The following is a 25,476-nucleotide window of genomic DNA, read 5'->3' on the forward strand; positions in this document are numbered from 1 at the left end:
GCTTCCTGGGGGCCTCTTCAGAGGCTGAAAAGTGGAATAAAATGGTCTGCATGGATGGATAGGCGGGCAGGCGGGCAAGCAGCTGAGGGCGCAATCCTAACCCCTTATGTCAGTGCTTTCCAGCACTGACATAAGGGCAATGCAGCTCTGAGATAAGGGAACAAACATTCCCTTATTTTGAGGAGGTCTCCATGAGTGACACCCAACTGCAGGATGTAGCATATGTCCCATTGGCACCGCTATGCCAGTGCTGGAAAGCACTAACATAAGGAATTAGGATTGCACCCTGAATGTATTTTAGCTGCAGCCAAGCCCCTACCAAGCAGAACTACATTATTACTCATGTGCAAGGTTTCTGTTGCTGCAGCCCATACATTGTTTGTAACAGTGGAACCATTGCTGACTCATATTCAGAAACTGGTCTACTCCAGTTTTAATGGTCATACTGAGTACAGTACTATCGCATGAGGGATTAACATACTTAGTTCCTGTTGAGGTTTAACATCAGTCAATCTGATCACATGTTGCACATCTATCAGCAAGTGTAATGTTTTCCTTTTATATTAAGATGTTACACACACAATAACATTATACACATGAAGCAAGCACTAAAAATGTATTTTCTTTCACAGAACCTCTGCCCCCTTCTCCATTCATGCATCTGTTCAAGTAAGCTTTGCCTTCACAAAGACATGCTACAATTGCTCTGTTGGTATTAGGGTAACACAGGATCTTTTTGGAATCTATAATTTATAAAACCCTTTTAATGGTCCTGTCACTAAGCCAGTGGGGGAGAGGAATGGGGTGGAATTCAGCTCTCTCTGGATTTTTTGTAAATATATAACATTGGGAATTAGTTTTCAAGTATACGTTCAATACTAGGACAATGGTCTGACTCTAAATACGGTTAGATTTATTTCCTGGTATAGTACATCATTGTTGAAATGGGTTAAAGTCAAATATCTGCCTTAATCCCTGTTGCATATATGCAGCGTTGGGCAGAAATGGCTTAAGTGGACTGCTTGGGCAACATTAACAATTTGAAACACAGAAAAAAAAACATTTTCAATAAATAAAAATATCAATAACTATTTCCAGAAGAAATATCTGGGCATTTATATACTACTTTTCCATCCGCTAAGACAGTGGTTCCCGAACTTACCAGCGACACAGCTCCCCTCTTCCATGGCATCCTCTTCCCAGGGCCTGCCATCTTGGATTATGTGAGATCTCTCGCTATTCTCGTGAGATCCAAGATGACGGCGCCTGGGAAGAGGATGCTGGGGACATCCTACGACTCCCCTTTGAGTATCCCATGGCTTCCTTTGGAGCCATGCCTCACTGTTTGGGAACCATTGCCCTAAGAGGACATCAAGGCAGCTCACATTCTGATAAAACCACAAAATATAAACAAAACATTATGAAACAATGAAAAATAAAAGAAATAATACATAACAAAAAGAAACTGCATCCAAAAAAGAAGGGGAGTTCAACCAAAAATTTGTGTAATCAAAAAAATCTTCACAAAGTGGCAGAAGAATATCTCTGAGGGGGCCAACCAGGCCTCCAAGGGAAGTTTCAATGCTGGGGGCTGCAGCCAAAAAGGCCCTATCCTGTGTTTGTGTCAATCACACGTCCAAAGGAGAGGGAACATGGAGTAGGGCTGCAGCTGGTGACCAAAGTGGGTGGGCAAATTCATTTGGGAGGAGGAAACTGGTTCATGAGGGCACAAACTTAATTTTTGTTAACTAATTTTGTTGAACAGAGCTATAATAAGAGAACAGTTAGACCACTCTAATTTAAACATAAAGATCTCCTGGGTCTGCAACCTTAGCTAGTCTCTATTCTCCAAAACACAATATAGCAAATAAAACTGGAAGAAACAGGCAGCTCAGTTTGAATTTCATAATATTTACAGAGGTCTGAATGATCTAATCTTGTGAGTTACATTGGAGTTACACTGGCCCAGGCTTTTTTTATTCACTACATAAAGCACATTAATCAAATTAATTTAGTTCAACTTTTTCTCTTTTCTTGGTCAGATAATGAACTCTAGCAGATAAAGAGATCTCCATGTGGAGAAGGCAGCCAAGTGATAGAAAATTTACCCATGTAACCATTTCTATGTTACATACATTACTCTAATTGGTGAAATAATAAATCAAAATGCACAATAAAATCTGACAAATTCATCACTTCACCAATATGCTTTATAGTGACCAAGTGCAACAGAGCCAGCAGAAATCAAGAACGTAGCATTTAGTAGTCAGCAAGGCTTTGTAAATATCTTTTATGGATTCAACATGGAATATTGTTTGGAGGACCACTAAATAGTCTAAACAAGGTTCTCTGGAATTGAGGTCACAAATCATGCCAGTAGGCTGAAGACATTCTGGATTTGTCTGTACAGTTCTCTTCTTTCTCCTAGTTCCTGTTCCCACTTTATTAATCAGTCCTGTTCAACAGAGAGCATCAAGGCCATAAAGCTGAATCTGGTATACTATGCAGGAACAATACTGGACTGCTTGATGGTGTCTTCCCAGGATATCCTGCTACACAAAGATCAACAGGCCTTTTTACTTTATACAACAAATGTTTGTTCCATGCTCAGCTATACTGGGAATTCAGGTCTTCCTTCTGAGTTGTTAAAGTCAGTACAATTGTGTGGTACAACATCTCTGTTTAGAGGTTCTCATACACAATATCACTGATTTCTCTTTGCGTTTCCTGCTGAGACACCTAAAAATAGGTGAAACCAAGAGGGAAAAAAATCATTATGATAGCTGTAGCCAGAGTGAATAGTGATATAGATTATTCTTTTTTGGAAAAGAATATCCATTTTACCTCACCTTTCACAAGTTGAAGTTTACCCATTTAGGCTTAAATAGGATCTCTCTCTCTCTCTCCTCTCTCTCTCTCACACACACACAGAGAGAATGGTTGGTTTTTAAGGTGCTACAAAGCTCTTGTGAGGCTTGGCACAGGTTTCCATGATACCTGAGATGGTGAGGCAAGGCCTCCAAGAGTGTGGAGTTTCCCCCCTTTGGTGCACAGCGCACATCAATCTTTCCACCAAACTGCGACCTTCCCATCTTTCACCTGCACACCAATTTTCACCTGCCCACAATCTCTGCCTGGCCCTTCCTCTCCAACCCGGGGCCAATCTAATCCTCCCTTCCATGTACCTGCCTGTTGGTGCTATTGTGGTCATCGCTTTATTTTTCCACACTCCTTCCCTGCCCTCTTTGGAAAAGGCAGGAAGCAGGATGAGCATGAGGAGGAGCTGCAGCAATTGACCCTACAAGGGTAGGGTCAGCATATGTGGCTGGTGGGTGGGGGACAACCTGTTGCTTCTGGCAATGCTCCACCTGAGGCAGTTGTCTCACCATAGCCCTCTGTGGGTTGGACAGGCTCGTTGATGTTTTTGCTACAACAGACAGCTGCCTCTCTAGCTGTTACCCAGTTGAGGTGATCTAATCCCCTGGTCTTCACAGAACACATCAATGTAGTCCTATGCATGTTTATCCAGCAGTAAGTCCCACTGAATTTGAAAGGACTTACTTCTGAGCAGGCATCCTTAGGTTTGTGCTTTTAGCAACTCTTTCAGGATTAAATCACACAAGTTTGGTATTGTATGGTCTGCACCAGTATACCCCCAGATGCTATTCCACCTTGAAAATATATTCTAGGATATAAATGGTTGTAGAAGAAGGGTATTTAAAGCTTAGATTTATTCAACACTTTTACTTCTTCTGGTTAAACGGTCTTAGATGTTCCAAAATTTTTCAACCAGGATATTTTCTGTACTTCAGTTTTCTGTCTTCACAGACAATTGAATGTCATGACAACAGTGAAGGTAAGGTTTCACACAGAAGTAATGGAAACACTGTGTATACCACAGATTAAATTTGACTTCAATTTTTACCTTAACATTATCATCTCCAAGTGGTGATTCTGAGGTTACTTTCTTCAGCTAGATGTGGGAAACACTCACACTCCTGCATACTCACAAAAAACGTAGCATGCCAGCTGGAAACAGAGAATCTCACTTGCAACCCATACTACAGAATGCATTTTAGGACATGGATGAGCTCCACGTGTTTCTTATTCACACATGCTATTTTTGCAATGATGCCAAACTACAATTGACTCCACATCTGCTATTTTGAGAGAACAACCAACATCCAAATTAGACCCAAGAGCAATACAGACATAATCTGGAAATTAAGCAGCTGGCATCCCAATTGGTCCTGTCTAGAGAGAGATATTCTGGCAACCTTTATTCTTTTTCAGAGCCAAGCATGGAAACAAGACACCAGATTAATGAGAGTGAAGTCCAAAATGTTCTCTTTCTAATTTGAGGTAGCTTGCAACAAAATACACTTCATTTTGAAAGAGAAGAAATGCAAGAGACTCTTCATATGTATGTGCGCCTTCAATTTCTTTTTGCTCTCATTCGATAATTTCTATTTTGAATCCTTTCTGGCTTTGAATTGGTTAGATCTTGGGGCTGCAACAGGTATTCACACTCTAACCATGTATTGGTTTAAAAAACAGACTGTGGGCCAGAGAAGCACTATATTGGAAAAGCATATAAAATATACCTGAAAATTATTTTAATATGAAAACAGAATATGTGATAAATATTGTACCTCACAATACAGGAAAACTCATGTACAGAGAAGGTATTAGAGACTTTCTGACATTTTGAAAACTTGGTTTGTATTCAGAGTTTTTATATATTTTTGACTTTTTAATGCAAGTCACATTGCTCTTTAAAATTACTGGAGTCATTACTTAATGTTCTGAACACACATTTTGCCTGATGAAAGGTTCTGCAAAGCCTGACAGATTGGAATACTTCAGCTACTCATTGATCTAGAAAGTGATACCACTTTGACTGCAATCTAGTGCACATTTTTAACAAGTTACCTTTAGTAGAATTCATTCTACTGCAAAAAATGAGCTATGGTGAAAACCCCTGATTCCTCCCCCCCCCCTTTAAAACTATCTTTCACTTTTGAGACTTTTCTAGTGTCCCAGAGACTTCTGTGATATCCCAAAGGGGGGTGTTAAGTCATCCAGAGGCCAGTCATTATCCTATGTTGCTTATTGCGGAGCAAATTCTCCTTCCCTAACTGACCAGTAAACAAAGGATTTGGCTTTGAGCCAGCCAGTACAGACCACTTGATGTTCAAGGGGGGGAAATTCAGGAACTCAGGTAGCACCCCCTTCAAGTAACCAGTCCCACAGACGGAACCTGGTTGACATTCACAGAATTATAAAGTGGAGTTATGCATCTCCTACCCCTTGCACATTCACCTAGGTCTGACATGGAACCATCTGATGCATCATGGTTGAGCTTGTCTGCTCACCTTGCTGCAAGTGTTCCTGGACTAGGACCTTGGAATAGCAAGAGTAAGTAGGGTATGGATCATACCCAATTAGAGACATCAGGGTTTTTATTTTATTTTCCAATTGCTTTTCAGCACCTTTGCTAACCTTTGCCATCTCCCACCTTTTCTCCTTTTGTTAATTGAGTGGTACTTTGTTTTTATCTCTTGTAGTTTTCACTCCATTGGTTTGTTCTTTTCATCTTTTTAATGAGCTTCTTTTACTTTTACAGTTTGCCTGCTTGGTCTCAGTTCACTCAGGAGGGAGTCCATTGCCCTGTCTAACTAGACCATCCACATTTCACTAGTGGTTGATTTTAAGGGAGACTCTCCAGGTGGGAGGATCTCTCAAAATGACTTCATTCTGTCTGAGCTTTCTAGCTTTGTTACAGAACTACCTTTTCCCAGTTCACTCTCAGTTTACCCAGTTAAAAAGTGAAACGGAAAAAGATAAGAGTTCCATCACTAACCACTAGGCACTATGCCTGTTTTGCTGTCTGTCTTTCCTTTATTGAACATACCTCATGTGACATAGAATCTCAGTGTCCAGTGCCCAGAGGAACTGGTACATATTTTGCTAACATATATTTTGTTAACTTATTGATATGAGCAATGGGGGGGGGGGGGTAAGGAACCAAACTTTGTGCATGTTCATTGCGTTTTTTATTACTGCAAATGCAGCAAAGATGAAGAGACACTTGAAATAAGAATGACAAGCACCTTATGGTAAAGTATCAAACATTCCGAGACCTGGCTTGAGACCATTTGTGACATTAGTTTCTGCAGTCATCTCAAGAGTGTTTGCCTTTTCAATTTCCTGTGTACTCCAGGATGACAACCTGTATTTTGAAGGAGAGATCTCCACTGAGCTGCTCATAGGTTATGTTAACTAGACTAGAAATGGTTTCATGATGGTCTGCTTGGGAACACTATGCTGCCAAACCTTTCAAGGTAGCTTGGATCACTGCTGGCCACATAAAACAGCCTAGTCCTATCATGTAGAGTAGAATTTTTGCAGCACAAGGTTAAGAAGAAGCCCCTGATTTGTAGACTTGTCTGCCACTAAAGAACTGGTGCTATCTTATCACTAGTTACACATGATCCTGTTGATACATGCTAGGGAAGTGGTTTCCCCTAATTTTGAATTTATCTGGGCCTTGTTCAGGATGACAGGAGATAAACCACAGAGTCACATTGGTTGTAGCTGAGGATGTAGACAGAAGATGCCTCAGACTGAGATGCACAGTGTGTTGAGCTGCAATGGAGGATTGTCTATGCACCAGGATTTGCAGCTCATGACATGTTGCATTTTGCTGACTTCTCCCCTACACAGAAGGGCATGCAACAGTTTCTATAACAGCAGCTAATCTAAGCAGAAGCCCTCAGCAGAGCCATGACAAAGTTATCAGACTCACCTCAGCTGCAGGCATCTTTCTGAATGATGACTTGCCTTTGTCTTTCTTAATGACAAAATAGACACCAGACTGACGGGGTTCTAAGTCCTGAAGTGAGGAAAATAGTCGAAAGGAGAGAGAGAGAATATAATAAACCATTTTGCAGCAATATGTTTACTTTTAAAATTAAAGTCCCAGTAATCAAATACACATATATGTTCAGCTTAGCCCCTCATGGCACAGTACTCATGTTCACAGTCCACATTCACATATGTTAGGGAAGGCTGGAAACTGACTGAGTAGAGTAGCATCTGGTGCTACTCTACGATTTTCAACCAGTGTGCCACAGCACACTAGTATGCTGCAAATGGTCACAGATGTGCTGCTGGAGTTTGGGGAAGGGTCATTTTATTAGTAGGGCCATTGGGGGATGTGAGCCCCCCACTGGCAGTGCAGTGTGCCTTGTCAATTCTCAAAAACCAATGGTGTGCCCTGAAAATTTATCACCTTGTCAGTCTTCTGTGAGATTTTTTAAAAAAAAGGTTGAAAATCGCTGATCAAGTGCAGTGTTTCTCAACATTTGTTTCCCACTGTACCACTTCCCATGGTCCATCGATGGGAAGTATCACCGGAAGTTACATCATTGCCAGTTACATCCAGGTTGGGAGGCCAGATGTGACACTAGAAACACCAGTAAGAGGCTCAGAGCAGACAGAAGGGCTTTTTCGAACATGCAAAAAGCACACACTGGAGCTCAATCTTCTACCAGTTTGTCAGTTGTGTTGCTGGTCTCGCTGCTGGGTGGCAGACATCCAGGGTCCTGTGAATACCACCAGACACCACCACAAGTGCCACCAGTGGTACTTGTACCAGTGGTTGAGAAATCCTGGCCTAGTGGTTTCTAGTGCTTCCTGCTCTCTGCTTCACTGATTTATCAGTTCAGCAGCTGAATCGGGAGGGGGAGGAATTGGTAGATATATCTGCTACCATTATCCTAGGCTGAGGAATCTATGCAGAGAGCAGCCCATCTGGAACAAAAAGAACCTTCCCTCCCAGGAGAGCACAGACACTATGGCAAACTCAACTGCAATAGTATCAGCAAATGATCCAACATGACAGTCCACTGAATTACCAGTGAACATAGGCTAGGCAGGCAATGAGTCAGAATATAACCAGTTTATTAAAAACCCAGAAGATTAAGTAATTTTAAAAAGTACGGAAGGGGTGGAAAGTACAACAAGCAGGTGGTGAAAAATGCATGGGTTTGGTTGGATGGCCACAACAAGATAGCTTGACACAAGTGATGCAGTAACTACTTGCACCCAGCAGAGTGAGCCGGGTAGCTACTTAGAGGAAACGCACAAAACTTCAACTTTGCTACACTGGTAAAGTTCACAGGTTGGCTTGATGTGAATGGAGCAGGAAAATTTTTTTACCCCAAACGTGCCTAGGTAGAAATACAGTCCTTATTGCTAGTTACTTATGTTGTCCCAGAAATTCTGGCCTTCTACACTTACTGGGGAGTAAGGCGTGTGCCTTCCATGAACAACCATTGTGGTGAAAATCCATGATTTCCCAGTCAGTCTCAGTCTCCTCAATGGAAGGGTGAACGGAGAGGAGAGAGAATGCAGTGCCAGTCACTAAATACCAGGCACTGTGCCCGTTTTGCCCCCCTCCCCCATCCCTTTCCTTCCCATTAACCCAGCCATTTGCAACCACTGTGCTGTGGCACACTGGTGTGCCGCGAATGGTCCCCAGGTGTGCTGTGGGAATTTGGGAGCGGGTCATTTATCAATAGGACCATTGGGAGATATGAGCCCCCATTGACCACATAGTGTGCCTTGTCAATTGCCAAAAAAACTGATGGTGAGCCTTGACCATTTTAGTGCCTTGCCAGTGTGCCATGAGACGAAAAAGGTTGACAATCGCTGCATTAACCCAATGAGAGATAGGCTGGCTCTAGTACAGTGTGCTGCATTTTGAAGAGAAAGCCAGACCTCTCCTTTCACTTCCATGTTCATAGCCCTTTCCAGTGAGACCAGTTCTGATCTGAGTTACACTAACGATGCATATCAGATGCACTGATGCTGAAGTTCTCTCTGAAGAGCCCAAAATATCAGCTAGGAGGATTTTTCCATGGGTGTTTGTGCAGGTTGCCATAGTTATGGTTGCTGTTTCCTTGGCAACAGGAAGGTGGGAGGAGCCTTAGCAGACAGGATAGGCAGGGGACACCTGCAGGAAGACTGAACAACTGAGAAGTTTGAATGGCAATGCAACAAAAAGAATGAGCAAATGGTCGCAGAGATTCCTCCCCCCCCCACACACACACACACTTTGTTTCAAAGGAAACTACTAAATTAGTACAATCCCTCCCACTTTGATCGAAAAACAAAAGAGGTGGAAAACTGGAGGGTGATGCAGAGAAAACCCCCAAATACCACAGTCAGCAGGTTTTAGCGGGGTTGGCTCATTCATTTGATGGGGTCATGGATACTGGTGTCACCAGTGCCACTCTGGCCCTAAGGAAGAGATGTCAGATGGTCTCACAATGGCAGCAGATAGCAACCTGTTTGGGTTCTGCCAGAAGAAAAGCAAAGGAAACACACCAAACAGCAGGGTGCAAAATCACAGACGAGGGTGAGTGCAGCATTTAGGGCCAACTGAAGACCCTAGAGCTGCAAAGACACAGATCTGCAGGTATACTGTGCCCAACATGCTAAGTCAGTGGTTCTCAAACTTTTTAGCCCAAGACCCACTTTTTAGAATGACAATCTGTCAGGACCCACCGGAAGTGATATCATTAACCTGGAAGTGATGTCATGGCCGGAAGCAACATCATCAAGCAGGGGAAAATTTTTAACAATCCTACACTGCAATCTTACTCATGCTTACCCAGGAGTAAGCCCTGCTGAAGATAATTGTTAAAGCATATACACTGTAGCCTGTTAAAAGTACAGATCTCCTTAAATGTCACATACCATGTTGGCATCAAGCCTAATATAAAAATAAAATGTTGAAATGAATGGGGACCCATCTGAAATTGCGACCCACCTAGTGGGTCCAGGCCGACAGTTTGAGAAACAGTGTGCTAAGCCACAGGGAGTACAGGTTGGAATGTTCCTGGAAAGGAAAGACTCTTGGGGTCTTGAATGACTCCACCCCTCCTAGCTGGCTGTTGGCTCTCCCTGACCAGGAAGAACTATAAAGACTTCCTGCTTAGGCTGGGAATTGCCACATGACAGTAGTATTCACAGTATTTGATCCTAGCTTTTAATTTCCTGTTTTTGCTCAGCTCTTGCCAACTCTCCAGGATTGGCCCAACATCTCCAGGAATCAGCAGCAATCTCCTCGGGACGACTGAAAGCAATTCTAGGATTTTAACAGAGCCCCCAGGAGTATTACATCATGCTGGGGAAAAAAATGTTCAGCTTCAGTCAAGGTTAGCAACCCTATTCAGTGACTGCCCACAGCCCAGGTCTGAAAAGAAAACTAGACTGAAGTTTCTTCCCTTGTTCTGCAATTCTCAGTTCCCCTTTTTGAGCATGATCTCAAATCATCATTAGCTCTGACTTTTCCCAAAGCAAATGAGAGATGAATAATTCTCTAACAATTACTCCTATCAGATGAGAATCAAACTGCTTGCCCTAAAATAGACTGGTAATGATAAAACAATAGTTAAAATCTACTGCTTGTAAATGTACAGTATCCTAATATCCAAGGGAATGCATGAACTGCAAGCACATCTGAACTCAATCCTAACTCCTATTTAGGTCATAAGAGCACGTTTGCTTCTACCAGTGTTCTGCTGGATATCTTCAGTGGCTCAAGGATGCTCACCTTTCAGTAATTACCAAATGTACTTACAGGTATACCTGAGGTGCCTGAGCTGCTTATTTTTGCTACACTATTTACAAGATTACACACCATGAAGTGTATATCTACAAACAGTATGGCAAGTGAAAAAACTGCCTCTTACCTTGTCTGCTACCCCTTACAAAATCATATCAAGTACCCATATTTCCTGATACAAATGCTGGCTGGCATATGAATATTCGGCTAGAGGCATAGAACAGTGTAGTAAGCAGGGTGTCAATCTGCTTGTACAGCTGCTCCTGCACCTGGGCAAGTTCAAGTAACAGTGCAGAACTTCATTTATACTACTGTACTTACTCAAGTGGGGTTCAAATCCTCACTGTGTGCATTCTAGTCAAAAGAACACATGTTCTGGATCCTTTCTCAAACTGGGTTTAGATTTACTTTGGGGGTAAGCAAGCAAGCAGTAGTACAGCACTTCAGTTGCTAGAGAAAACATACATTCTATTATAGATGTTACTGAAGCTAAGTTAGTGCTGTTAACTAACCAATTAACCTAACAAATACATAAATTGACTAAATCAAACAGCAGGTTCCATTAGCCCACAGTCACCTAATTCCTTTACAACATTTCCTCTCCCCTGGGTGAAACACTGACACACATCGCTGTTTCACAGCCTTGACTATTGTAGTTGCAACCACCAAGCTCAGCCGCCAGCCTTCGTCTGATGTCAGGAGTGAGGCCTCCAGGGAGAGCCGTTAAACAGTACTTACACTTTTCCAACTAAAAGGAGGGCAAGGAGATGCCTTGTGGGGCCCCTCCAACCCTCAGAAGGGCTCCAGAGGGCAGGTAGCAGTGGCAGTGCAGCAGGGGCGTGGCAGTGGTTCCCCCACAAGCCCCACAAGCGTAGTGCTTTTGCACCCCCTGACCCTCCCCAGGACTGCCAGTGGATGACAGTCCCTTTACAGTAGGTGTTTGGAGGCCTTTTCAATCTCCGCAGCTTCTGGATTTCTTTTCTGGTCTCTCTCTCCTTCAGGCTCAAAAGGCTGAGTTCTTCTTCCAAAAAGGCAGAGCTTTCCCCTCACTGACTTTCAAACAGGGTCTTCTCAGCTTTCAGACAGATCCTTCTTGAAATATGGGCAGACCTCTTCCCAATCTTTCTACATAAGAACATAAGAACATAAGAACAGCCCCACTGGATCAGGCCATAGGCCCATCTAGTCCAGCTTCCTGTATCTCACAGCGGCCCACCAAATGCCCCAGGGAGCACACCAGATAACAAGAGACCTCATCCTGGTGCTCTCCCCTACATCTGGCATTCTGACTTAACCCATTCCTAAAATCAGGAGGTTGCGCATACACATCATGGCTTGTACCCCATAATGGATTTTTCCTCCAGAAACTCGTCCAATCCACTTTTAAAGGCGTCTAGGCTAGACGCCAGCACCACATCCTGTGGCAAGGAGTTCCACAGACTGACCACGCGCTGAGTAAAGAAATATTTTCTTTTGTCTGTCCTAACCCGCCCAACACTCAATTTTAGTGGATGTCCCCTGGTTCTGGTATTATGTGAGAGTGTAAAGAGCATCTCCCTATCCACTCTGTCCATCCCCTGCATAATTTTGTATGTCTCAATAATGTCCCCCCTCAAGCGTCTCTTTTCTAGGCTGAAGAGGCCCAAACGCCGTAGCCTTTCCTCATAAGGAAGGTGCCCCAGCCCCGTAATCATCTTAGTCGCTCTCTTTTGCACCTTCTCCATTTCCACTATGTCTTTTTTGAGATGCGGCGACCAGAACTGGACACAATACTCCAGGTGTGGCCTTACCATCGATTTGTACAACGGCATTATAATACTAGCCGTTTTGTTCTCAATACCCTTCCTAATGATCCCAAGCATAGAATTGGCCTTCTTCACTGCCGCCGCACATTGGGTCGACACTTTCATCGACCTGTCCACCACCACCCCAAGATCTCTCTCCTGATCTGTCACAGACAGCTCAGAACCCATCAGCCTATATCTAAAGTTTTGATTTTTTGCCCCAATGTGCATGACTTTACACTTACTGACATTGAAGCGCATCTGCCATTTTGCTGCCCATTCTGCCAGTTTGGAGAGATCCTTCTGGAGCTCCTCACAATCACTTCTGGTCTTTACCACTCGGAAAAGTTTGGTGTCGTCTGCAAACTTAGCCACTTCACTGCTCAACCCTGTCTCCAGGTCATTTATGAAGAGGTTGAAAAGCACCGGTCCCAGGACAGATCCTTGGGGCACACCGCTTTTCACCTCTCTCCATTGTGAAAATTGCCCATTGACACCCACTCTCTGCTTCCTGGCCTCCAACCAGTTCTCAATCCACGAGAGGACCTGTCCTCTAATTCCCTGACTGTGGAGTTTTTTCAGTAGCCTTTGGTGAGGGACCGTGTCAAACGCCTTCTGAAAGTCCAGATATATAATGTCCACGGGTTCTCCTGCATCCACATGCCTGTTGACCTTTTCAAAGAATTCTATAAGGTTTGTGAGGCAAGACTTACCCTTACAGAAGCCATGCTGACTCTCCCTCAGCAAGGCCTGTTCGTCTATGTGTTTTGAGATCCTATCTTTGATGAGGCATTCCACCATCTTACCCGGTATGGATGTTAGGCCGACCGGCCTATAGTTTCCCGGGTCCCCCCTCTTTCCCTTTTTAAAAATAGGCGTGACATTTGCTATCCTCCAATCTTCTGGTACCGTGGCTGTTTTGAGGGACAAGTTGCATACCTTAGTCAAGAGATCTGCAACTTCATTCTTCAATTCCTTAATAACCCTTGGGTGGATGCCATCAGGGCCCGGTGACTTATTGATCTTTAATTCTACTGACAGATCTCTCCAATGTCATTTTTCATTCTCCTTCCCTCTCCTATTGGACACATTACTCTTCACTGTCTCTATTTTCCATGGCAATCAAAAGCAGCCTGCCTTTCTCCCTGGACTAGCTTTTAGTTGCCCACTCCATGCACAAGGTTCACTACAAAAGGTCATTCTGGAAGTGAGGATAGCTGAAGAGACTCACAGTGTAGATGGACCCAGGAGATTCTGAGCTGCCTGAAGGGTGTTTAGGTTCCAGCCCCTGAGATGGGCACTTCTTGACATGTCTGCACTTCTCAGGACACACCACCTATTCATGAAGATACAACAAATGGGAGAAGATAGCAGTGCACTAGTTATAAATTTAAAAGATTTGTTTTTCCACTGTTCATTACCTTTTCAATGAGCATAAAGGCACTCTGCAGCCAGCATTCACACCATAACATAAGAACATAAGAACATAAGAACAGCCCCACTGGATCAGGCCATAGGCCCATCTAGTCCAGCTTCCTGTATCTCACAGCGGCCCACCAAATGCCCCAGGGAGCACACCAGATAACAAGAGACCTCATCCTGGTGCTCCCCCCTACATCTGGCATTCTGACTTAACCCATTCCTAAAATCAGGAGGTTGCGCATACACATCATGGCTTGTACCCCATAATGGATTTTTCCTCCAGAAACTCGTCCAATCCCCTTTTAAAGGCGTCTAGGCTAGACGCCAGCACCACATCCTGTGGCAAGGAGTTCCACAGACCGACCACGCGCTGAGTAAAGAAATATTTTCTTTTGTCTGTCCTAACCCGCCCAACACTCAATTTTAGTGGATGTCCCCTGGTTCTGGTATTATGTGAGAGTGTAAAGAGCATCTCCCTATCCACTCTGTCCATCCCCTGCATAATTTTGTATGTCTCAATCATGTCCCCCCTCAAGCGTCTCTTTTCTAGGCTGAAGAGGCCCAAACGCCGTAGCCTTTCCTCATAAGGAAGGTGCCCCAGCCCCGTAATCATCTTAGTCGCTCTCTTTTGCACCTTTTCCATTTCCACTATGTCTTTTTTGAGATGCGGCGACCAGAACTGGACACAATACTCCAGGTGTGGCCTTACCATCGATTTGTACAACGGCATTATAATATTAACCATTTTGTTCTCAATACCCTTCCTAATGATCCCAAGCATAGAATTGGCCTTCTTCACTGCTGCCGCACATTGGGTCGACACTTTCATCGACCTGTCCACCACCACCCCAAGATCTCTCTCCTGATCTGTCACAGACAGCTCAGAACCCATCAGCCTATATCTAAAGTTTTGATTTTTTGCCCCAATGTGCATGACTTTACACTTACTGACACTGAAGCGCATCTGCCATTTTGCTGCCCATTCTGCCAGTCTGGAGAGATCCTTCTGGAGCTCCTCACAATCACTTCCGGTCTTTACCACTCGGAAAAGTTTGGTGTCGTCTGCAAACTTAGCCACTTCACTGCTCAACCCTGTCTCCAGGTCATTTATGAAGAGGTTGAAAAGCACCGGTCCCAGGACAGATCCTTGGGGCACACCGCTTTTCACCTCTCTCCATTGTGAAAATTGCCCATTGACACCCACTCTCTGCTTCCTGGCCTCCAACCAGTTCCAACCACCATGCCTCTGCTATGGAGATCCCAATGTAAACAGAGCCAGATTAAGGTCTGGTTGGTGTTGCTAATTTAGGAGATCAGAGACAAGGTCTTGCTGCCCTTGTCTCTCTCCCTATGGAATACCTCCCTATGGAATAAAAACCTGATTGTTAATGCAGTGCAGTGGGCTACCTGATGGGTAGTTGGCTATTTTAAGCACCTAAAATGCGAGCTACTCCTGCTCTCCAAAGACAGGGGCCCAGGCTAGTTTTGCCTGGCAGTAGATGCTCAAGGAAAGTTAGAGAGCAGTCGTTTTTGGCATTCCAGATTGTGCATGTCGCTTATGGAACATGGGCAACCTGGATGCTTGCTTCTGCAACATCATCATGACTGCGAGCACAAGCCTATGCTTGTCTACTCAAAAGTAAGTCCCAGCATCTTCAGTGGGGCTTACTTTCAGGAAGGTGTGTATAAGATTGCAGCCTGCTTCTCAAACAGTTTGGTGCAAAAGACACCATTAGCCTACAGTAGTCTATCTTCCTAACAGCCCAATCCTATTCCCCCCTCCCCTGCTAGAGTACAATCAAATCAAAGTGCAAAGTGCAATCAGATCAAAGTGCTGTAAAACTAGCATTCATACTAGAAGCAAACTTTTGGCATAGGAAACTGCCTTTTCCTGAGTCAGGTCATTGGTCCTATGCTGACACACAAGGACTAAGCAGGAACCTTTCCAAGCCCTAACTGGAGATATTGGGGATTGAACCTGGGGTCTTCTGCATGAAAAACAGGTGCTCTATCCCTGAGCTACCATTCCTCCCCCCAAATCTAGCAGCAAACACAGTATGATGGAGATAAATCAGAATGTGTTGTGTGATGCATTATTTATTTAAAATATTTATGGACGTCTTTTAAAAATGAACTAATCTTCTCAAAGCAGTGAAGAATAAAATGACAGAGCTCTAAAACAAGAACTTCCAATATGAAAGAAATGAAGATGCAAAAGAGAGAACTTGCCTGTCTCTTCCAGAACAACAGGGCTGTTCCCATGATGCTCAAAACAGCCAGAATAATGGTAATGACAACAAGGCACACCAACATGGTAAAGAGGGGCTCTGTATATCCTTTGTCTGCAAAGAGATCAAACAAGAGGGAAGTCCATTATTCAACACTCAAGGATGAGAGCCACTCAAGGATGTTAAAGATCTGTAGCATTAAAAATAATACCTGTGGTAAGTCTAAAAACAATCCATAATGAAACCAGTAAGCATGATCATGTGCACTGTGTAGTGATACAACTTCCAGAAAGGTAGCTCAATGTGCATTGATGGCACCGTCTAAAAAACAATAACAAATTGGATGTTCTGTTCAACACATCTTGGAGAGAATCTGAGAAGTTCTAGAACTGAGAGTCAGGGAAAGTATGGGTGAATTCACAAAATGTGGACTTAGCTACCCATTTGCGCTCTCTCTCTCTCTCTCTCCATCAGTGTTTCTCAACATTTGTCCTCCACTTCACATGGTCCACCTATTAGAAATACCACAAGAAGTTACGGGTGATGACATAATTGCCAGTCACTTCTGGATTGGGAGGCCAGATGTGACGCAACAAACACCCGTAAGAGGCTCAGGGTGAATGGGAGAGCTTTTTCTAAAAGTTTGCTTTGGAGCCTCCTATCATGTTTGTTGCGTGGCATTCCTGGTTTCACTGCCGGGCAACAGAGGTTCAGGGGTCACTCGAGTACCACCAGGCACCACCTCAAGTACTACTGGTTGAGAAACACTGGTCTACATCATATTTTGGACACAATGTATCAGGAAGATCATCTGAAGCCCCATTGCACTGAATAGGAATTGTGTGAGTCTTGTTCCATGCTATTGTTTTCCCCTATTTTTTCCATATGCTACCTCACAATCTAGAGGCAACACACAGGTCAAATCACTCTGTTGCACGTACCAAGCTCTCTTATCTTGCCCCACTGTGTATGATTTTGCCCAGCCTTTTTTCCTGCCTGACCGCCTTCCACATTTATCTAATCCTAGTTCTTAATGTTGACCCTTCAGCCATTGATGAGGAAGGATGAGCAAAATTAAAGCTCCTGGTACAACAAGGTTAAACTTTGGCTGTGTGCCCATGCAAAACTGCACACGTTACATGCAGCAATTTTTTTAAAAGGAAATTAATGTCATGGATACTGTTTATCTGGCTCAGTATGGGTGGTCAGTAATGGTGAAGAGTCAAAGGCAATAGCAGATGACTTGGAGCAAAGTTAAATTTCTTGGGGGAGTAATATTAAAGTCCCCCAATGTGCACGTGTGTAAGTAGGCATGTTGCTCAAAGCTAATTAAAAAAAGGAAATGAAATTAAACAAACACACTTCTCATGGGGTCCAGTTATTATTTACAGCATTACAGATGGACGGGATGAGAGAGAAACAAGCAAATTTACATCTAGACATGAGGAAGTAAATACTTTTTTGGTGTTTTATCAATTCCAATGCTTAACAGTGTGCATGCATGAGGCCTTCAAGAAGTTTAAACAAATGAACCACATGACACTGGATACTCCACCAAATGGGTTTGGAAATACAGTAGCTTCCTATATCATGTGGAAAGAACCTGAGGAATGCTAATGGGACACAAATGCAATGTAACTGTCCTGTGAGAAGTCAGCAGCAAGACCACATTGATGAAAATGGTAAAACACCACCTAGCTGATGATAAGGGGTAGCTATGTGGAATTAACCCAAGAGTAGCAGAACTTCCTTGTAGGAAATTGCCCTTGGCCCAAAGTTCCCGGCATCACAGCCCAGAGCATGTCACTCAGTAGCATAGCTAGAAGAGTGCAGGGCACTAAGTTTTGCAGGGAGCCTCATTGCTCCATGCAAGTGGCCCCTCTTCCTCCCCTTCAGACCCTTTCCGAACCATGAGAGCAAAACTGAGGAGTATGCCTGGCTCCAAATGGCAGGTGGAGGTGCTGCTTGCATGGCACGGTGAGGATCCCTGCAAAGCTTAGTGCTTTGCAGCCCCTCTAGCTATGCTGCTGGTGCCACAGCTCTGAGAGACCAGTGGAGATTTGGCTGGTTCTCATGCTGCTTTTTTGACATAAAGCAAAAACATTTTTATTTTAGCAGACATATTTATTTGCAATGTTGCTGCTTTTTAAAAAAAGGATTTTGTACTGATCCCCATATTAGAACGTATAGATTCTTATTTGCATTCTTTTAATATATTGCTTTTGTAATTACTATATTGTGTACTTTATGCAGCACAGTTGTATGGTATACTAACGACTTAGCCTCAGTTTGAAGGCTATGACTGTGTTGGATTCTGTTGGCGGAGTTTTAAAAGAGCTACTCAAGCTGATCAAACTTTAGAAATTCAGCCAATATAGGCCATTTTTGTCACAAGGTCTGCCCTTCTCCATACATTCACTGAGTGGCACTAAACTGGTGTTTCATAACACCCTATGTATTTGTAACTTGTGCATATCCTACACACTTTCCCCATCAGATTCAGTGGTGCTTCTATGAAGTCTGCACCAAACAAAGGTGCCCCTTGCATCCTAGTTGGCCTTATTTCTAACTGGTCTCTTTTGTAGATTTCTATTCCACAGCTTGATCAGACATTCCAGAGCAGCTCACACTAGTTTTTGCATCCTCATTTCAAGTAAAAAAAGATAAACAGCCACAGGCAATTTACATCAAACAGGACAAAAAAAAGAAAGTGAGAGCAAGAAAACACAATCAATATCATATTAGTGAAAACAAAGTGGATAAACATTGTCCTGGTAATTATTGCAATTTATAAACAAAATCCATGTTTGGGCAAATTTCTTCAATTTGTCTTCTTCCCTAGATCTCTTATAGTACATTCACTTGATCAAGTGCATGAAATCCACACTTTTTTTCAGCCAGTAAATAACAGCAAATGGTTCCACTCCTCCCAAGTAGCTATTACTATCCATGCTACTCATAGTAAGGTTATAATTGGCTTCTGATCATCCTTCAATACCAAATTCTTCATGTACCTTATGAGGAAAGTCTTAGCATCATAAGCAACTCATAACAAAGAGTACCTTGCATTATTTTTATTACCTTTACAAAAATTTTACAGTTGTTGAGCAATTCCAAATTTGTCACACCACATCTCCAACAATACTCATGACATGCTTTATAAATGTGATTCAACCTTCTTGAAGTCAAATACCACCTATATTAGATCTTGTAAAAACCTTCTTGTACTAAGACATTAACCAGCATTTTTCTTGTACTCTCCCATCACCATATTAATTCACTCAGGTGTTTTGGTAGCACAACATCTTTTATGATGACGCTAAAGCAGCCACTGTTATGTGCTGCTGGACCACTGCCACAAACGACAATGACAGGCATTTGGAGGCTCTGCAAGCACAAGTAAATTGGTAGCAGGAGTGGGCCATGGATGGGGAAAGGAGTAAAGAGGTGGTGTTGGGAGAGGAACTGGGGGGGTGTTGAGGGGAGAGGGCTGAATCTGGTGGCTCTCATCTCCCATTTTTTCTGCCCACCCTGTTCTGTCCCCAAACTCTCCAGCATATTTCAGAGAGCCACACATTATATGTCATGCGTGGCTCTCAGAAGTATGTTGGCTGAGATACTTTTTGCATCCCAATTAATATAAAAGGTAAATAAAAGTTTTTCAAGCTTTATAATGATTTACCTGTTAAAAGGATAGTCCACTGGATTACAACTTATGTTTAATGTTCATGGTGAGCAAATGTTTTCAAGAATTTAAATGCGTCTTAAATAGTGTGGTCCTCAAACATCATTCTTGTAGCTCTCAAAAATTTGAAGTTTATCATATGTGACTCTTATGTTAAGCAAGCTTGGCCACCCCTGGGAAAGGCTATATTTCTAACATGTGCATTCAGAGAACAGAGAAGGCAGGATCTATTGAAGCTATGCTAAAATGGAAAAAGGGGGAAATTATGTTATATTAGCAATTGTTTAGCATTGGCTTTTGTACAGTATATGTAAATTTGGATCTATGGATTTTATATTGCAACTAGAATGGCTGTTTTCACATATTTGAACTGTTTATTTTTGTATAACTTTGCATATACTTCATTATTATTTATTACTAAATATATGAAGCATTTTAAAAAACCCGGAGGAAAAAAACCTGTTTGGCTTAGCATGGCAGTAGGACTAAAGAACTCTGGGTGTACACCAAAGTTTTGCTCAAACCACTTTCAATCCTGTATTCCTCTACACTCCTCAATCCTTGCGTATCTTCAGCCTCAGTTCCTCTTTTATGTGGATTTCAACCAGGGCTTTGCAGACTATTGCATGTAGACTGACTTGCATGCAGGCTATATAAAATAGATTAATTTTCTAGCTTGTTTTTGCATAAAATAAAAGATGATAATCCCTTTACTTGCTTTTGTTGTCCAAACTCTCCACCTTGACAATTTTGGCAAGCCTTCTTCAAGTGCTTACCTCTAAAAAGGATAAATGTCCCAAACCCCTCTCTTATTTCCTTGTGCCACTGAGCTTTGCAGTAGTAGGTATCAGTAATAGAGGCATGGGCAGTGGGTTTGATGTGCAGGTGATAAGTCTTTGTTGCTGTGTTGTTCTCCTGTCCAGGTGGGATCATTTCAGAGACTGGTAAAGTATTGACTGTTACTTCATTGCCTGTTGAATCAATCCGGTAATAAATAATTTGGAATTGTAAATATTCTGGTTTATATGGAAAAGTAGCCTTGCAGGTTGTATTCACTTGTTCATTGGCAAAAGCAGTCTGGATCAAATGGTCCTGTTGAACACTGACCGCCCCTGTGAACAAGAAAGCATTGTTTTTACAGCATTACCCAGGATTGGAGAAAATCACTCTTGATTAGACAGGTGCCCTCATCTGGCAACATTATATTTTCATGAGATGAGGCCTAGTTCAGCTCACAAAGAGACAGAAAATTTCACCACATATGAATTCATTAAATAAGAGGAAAATGGCTCCTGATTCAGTAGCCTACACCACAAAATTCAGTTAAGGAACCTACCCAACTGTACATAGCCCAATTGCCATTTGCTGGGTCAGCTCATACTACACCATAACTTTCCAGGCAGAGAGAATAGGAACAAACCTCAAGGTCACAGTGTCCCAAGCTGTGCTGTTTCGTTCACCATGAGGAACCCACAATGCACAATGGGGTTACAAGGCCAAAAAGAAATTGCAGGACTTCAGCTCCTAGTGAGCAACTTGGCCCAACTAGATCAGGAGGTCAACAGAGGTGTTAGGCTAAATTACTCCCCTCTGTGAGACTCTGCCCCCTGCCTGGACTATGGAGAATCATAAAAGGATAGCTACCTGGACCAGAGTCTTGCCCTCCTCCTCTCCATCAAATCCCCCCTCATCAGCATGCAGGCATGGAGGACACAAGGTTCCTAGTGTGGATGGAGCTGGTTCCCCAAGGGGATCAGGCTCAGATCTCTTGGGGCTTCAGGTCCTGAACCTCTTACTGGCAGATCCAGGTTCCACTTCCAACACAGTGTCAGGGCCTGGAAAGGGATCCAGTCCTGTTCTCACTGATCTAATCAGATCCTCCTCATCCAAACCTGAATTCAAACCCCAGCTGACAGGACAAGGATAATGAAACGCACACTTTTCACACGGTGTGGAATGTTTAGTGTGTACCAAAGTCTATGAGAGCACCAATGGGGTAGATGGGGTAGTGGAGTTAATTTGCAAATGAACATTTACACATAGACATTGGTTAACATCAAACATTCTACATGCTGTTCAGTGAGGTGGGTGAGCTCAAAGTTTGCTCCGTTGCTCTGCCACATGTGTGCCTGGGCAACTTGTGAACCTGCCTCCTCTGTTCTCTTGAATGCCCATGTCAGAAATACAGTTCTGAATGTACCAGCCCTGGAGCATGCAGAATGAAGCGCATGAGTACAGAGACTGTTATACTGATAACACTCTATTCAATACCAGAGAGAGAGATTATCCTGAAATAGACAGGCTGCTGCCTGCACCAGAAGGGCAAATTTCAAATGCTATACAGAGTCCATTAGCAAAGTGTTATCGGAATTTGTCATCTGTGCAGCTGCTGATTTCCGTTCCCCACCCCCCACCCCAGTTTTTGTAATTCTGGTATGTGGAAAGTGATGGGAGGAAGTGGCCTGATTACTCAGCTTTCTAGAATACAGTATTATGGTCTGATGACGGGCAGGGAGGGGGGATTTTCAAAACTGGCTGTTTTGTATAGCACACCATCTATTTTTATCTCACACACCAGGATGCACTAAGTGGGTCAATGCTCAGTGTGTATATTTGCCAGTGTTATGTGAGATTGCAGGCTAATGAGACTCCTGTGAGCCTCCTGTGACGTAGATTTTTTGAAGATATTTCACAAGGGTAAACCCACAGGCAAGTTTTGTGAGGAATGATTATTCATTTTTAGGGATTAATCCATGAGCAGGACCCAGCAGGAGCCCAACAGCCTGCTCGCAGGATCACTTCCCCTCCCCTCTGAGAAACAACCAAAAGGCTTTCCCATGAGTTCCATGCTCAACCAGTCTTATGTTATCTATATATTTGCATGTATTTGTATGGGTGCTGGATACTATGGCATACCTCTGCTCAATTCTGTTTGGGATCAGTTGACCTTATTGCAATAGATGGCTATCTATGTGTCTGTGTGGAGTGAGGAGAGAGCACTTACTCTCTAGAGCTCTACACATAGAATCAGAAATAGTTGCAAAGCCAGTCCTCAGTTGGAAGGCAAAAAAAAAAACTCTTAACCCCCTCCTCCATTAACCTGTGCAATTCAGCCCATAGTGTGCCACAAGCAGAGACCAAGTACACTACACAAATCAGCTGGCAGAGTATCTCTCAAAAATGTATACAAGAAAGTGGAACCACATGCTACAAAAAAGGGTGTTGCCAATCGAATCCTGAGTAAAATCCTACTACTGTACCTAATTCTTGCATGATGGACAAGTTACAAATTTAAAATAAATTGTTTTTGTTTGTCTGACAAATGAGGTGACCATGGTTAGGCATATGATCTTTGAGTTGGATCTCCTCTATTCCAAATCTCAGCCAGTAATTAATTACATTGCCTTAAACAATGTAACAAAGTGCCGCCGCCTAAGGAGGTACGTGGGGCGGCGGCAAGAAATAGGGCCTTCTCAGTAGTGGCACCAACGTTGTGGAACTCCCTTTCCCTTGACTTGAGAATGGCTCCCTCTCTTGAGTCCTTTCAGCGAGGCCTGAAGACCTTGTTGTTTAACCAAGCCTTCTGACGTTCTGGCCTTTTTAACATCTTTTATATATCTTTTAGTTGCTTTTTTACAGGCCCGATTCCTCTAAGAACTGCTGTTTTATGCTCTTTTATTCTGACTCTTCTGACTACTGTTTTCATGGGTTCTGCTAATGTGTTTTTTAATATGTTTTTATCTGTGAAATTATGTTTTAATTTGTTTTATATGTTGTTAGCCGCCCTGGGTCCCTTTTTGGGAGAAGGGCGGGATAAAAATAAAGTTTTATTATTATTTATTATTATTATTATTATTATTATTATTATTATTATTATTATTATTAAACAAGTCAGGGCACAAGCCTAACCAGGTCTACTCAGAAGTAAGTCCTATTTTGTTCAATGGGGCTTACTCTCAGGAAAGTGTGGTTAGGATTGCAGCCTCAGTCTCCAATCCTAACTCACTTCTAAGGATTAAGACCCACAGAATGCAGTGGGATTTACTCTGTGTAAATATGCATACAATTGTACAGTCTTTTCCCTTCACCCTCTCTAACAATGAGATAGTCATACCAGCCTACCTCACAGGATTGCTGAGATAGATAATATGTCTATGAAACATTCTGATCACATCACAATATAAATACTGAATTTAATTTCTAAGGGCTCATGAAGTTTGATGGGAGAAAGGAAAAAGAGTTCCCAGCTTGACTCCACTCCATTTCCGCCACCCACCCACCCACCACTTATTTTTTGCTGCACCTTCTATGACCACCTTGGAATTGAATGGAACAGTATGGAGGCGGAGAGTTCATTTTCAAACCATCTTCTGCCCTCGCAACCACTGAAGCCATTCTTGGCAACCTGTTTTGTCTGTTCTCACATATTTTCAAGGCAGTGTGTCTTAAGACTGGTGGATTTGGACCACCACCAGGACACATCTTTGCCTAAGGTTGATCACAGCAGCAGCACCAATACCATTCTTTTCTTATTTGGTAATTTAAGAGAAGGCCACAGGCTAGGGTGAGGTGGGGATGGAAGAAAAAGCAGGAAGAAAGAGAAAGACAAGAGTGCACAATACTGTAACAATTAAGAGGGCCCTAGAATGGTGGCACACAGACCTTGAAGAGATCAGTTAAAATGAAGCAAATGAGGATTAGAAAAGGAAAAAGATGGGTATGGGTTTGTTTTTTTTTACCTTTGCATTGAAGAACCTGGAGAAGCAAGATGACAATATTTAGACTGAAGACCATAATAGCGTAAGAAAAGGAGCTCCTGGTTGAAAGTTCTCAAGTGCTGAGCAAAGGGGTGTCCTGAAATTGCCTCTCGTTCTTGCTCTTCCCTTTTCTCAGGGTAGGAGTGGCAGCTTGAGTAAGAACAAACTATTACTGGTAGTTTGTTCCTTGTTCCACTTCTTCTGCTTTTGAGCCTCTGGGTACTGAACACACCAAAAACATTATGACAGCATCACCGATCTCCTACTTGACCGGATCAGGACTCATCCAAGACATTCTCGTACTTGAGGCGCCAAATTCATAGGATACAATCCTCCTCCCAGTCGTTAGCAAAGGGTACAATTGAAATAATGTTCCTCTGCTCAGGCCTCAGTAAATGAAAAAAGCAGCCCACATGCATGAAAGAAAGTGCCTTAGGGTCCAATCCTACCAAACTTTCCAGGGCTGATGTAGCCAAAATATAGCCCCAAGGTAAAGGAACATATGTTCCCTTGCCTTGAGGAGACCTCTGTGACTGCCCCCGCCACCGCAGAATGCAGAGCGTGCCCCATTGGCACAGCTGCATCAGTGCTGGAAAGTTGGATAGGATTGGGTCTTTAGTCATTTTGGAATGGGATGAATCTGCAGCTCACATCACAGGTCTGTAGTATCCCTTGTTTAATCGCTTTTTTCTTTTTAAAGTTCTGCTTTTCTCCAAAATAGCTTATAAAAACAGAACCATTAAAGCAAATTCATAGAACAAAGCAAAGCACATCAATCAATAAAACATTAAGCAGCATCAATAAATGTATAAAATCTTACTTAAACAGCAGCCACTGGCTAAACAGCATGAAATGCTTTTTGAGAAAGCCATGTATGATCTTACAAATTGTACTGTGGTACTACATGTCCGAACTGGTGGCTAGACTTGGGCTGTAAGATCTTCCCACCTAAAATGTTTGATTC

At 42.9% G+C, this 25,476-nt stretch overlaps 1 protein-coding gene across 1 annotated transcript; it reads right to left on the bottom strand.

Moving 5' to 3' along the window:
* Positions 1-456: 456 nt before the first annotated feature.
* NFAM1 (NFAT activating protein with ITAM motif 1) lies at positions 457-24,579 on the bottom strand. The gene is made up of 6 exons (XM_066634155.1): positions 24,495-24,579; positions 20,532-20,867; positions 16,072-16,184; positions 13,652-13,756; positions 6,809-6,895; positions 457-2,739 (listed from the first exon to the last, which is right to left on the bottom strand). Exons 1-6 carry the CDS (start codon positions 24,547-24,549, stop codon positions 2,683-2,685), a joined length of 753 nt encoding a protein of 250 aa, XP_066490252.1. The 5' UTR covers positions 24,550-24,579; the 3' UTR covers positions 457-2,682.
* Positions 24,580-25,476: the final 897 nt, after the last annotated feature.

The sequence above is a fragment of the Tiliqua scincoides genome, chromosome 7 (assembly GCF_035046505.1).
Source record: "Tiliqua scincoides isolate rTilSci1 chromosome 7, rTilSci1.hap2, whole genome shotgun sequence".
Taxonomy (NCBI): Eukaryota; Metazoa; Chordata; class Lepidosauria; order Squamata; family Scincidae; genus Tiliqua; species Tiliqua scincoides.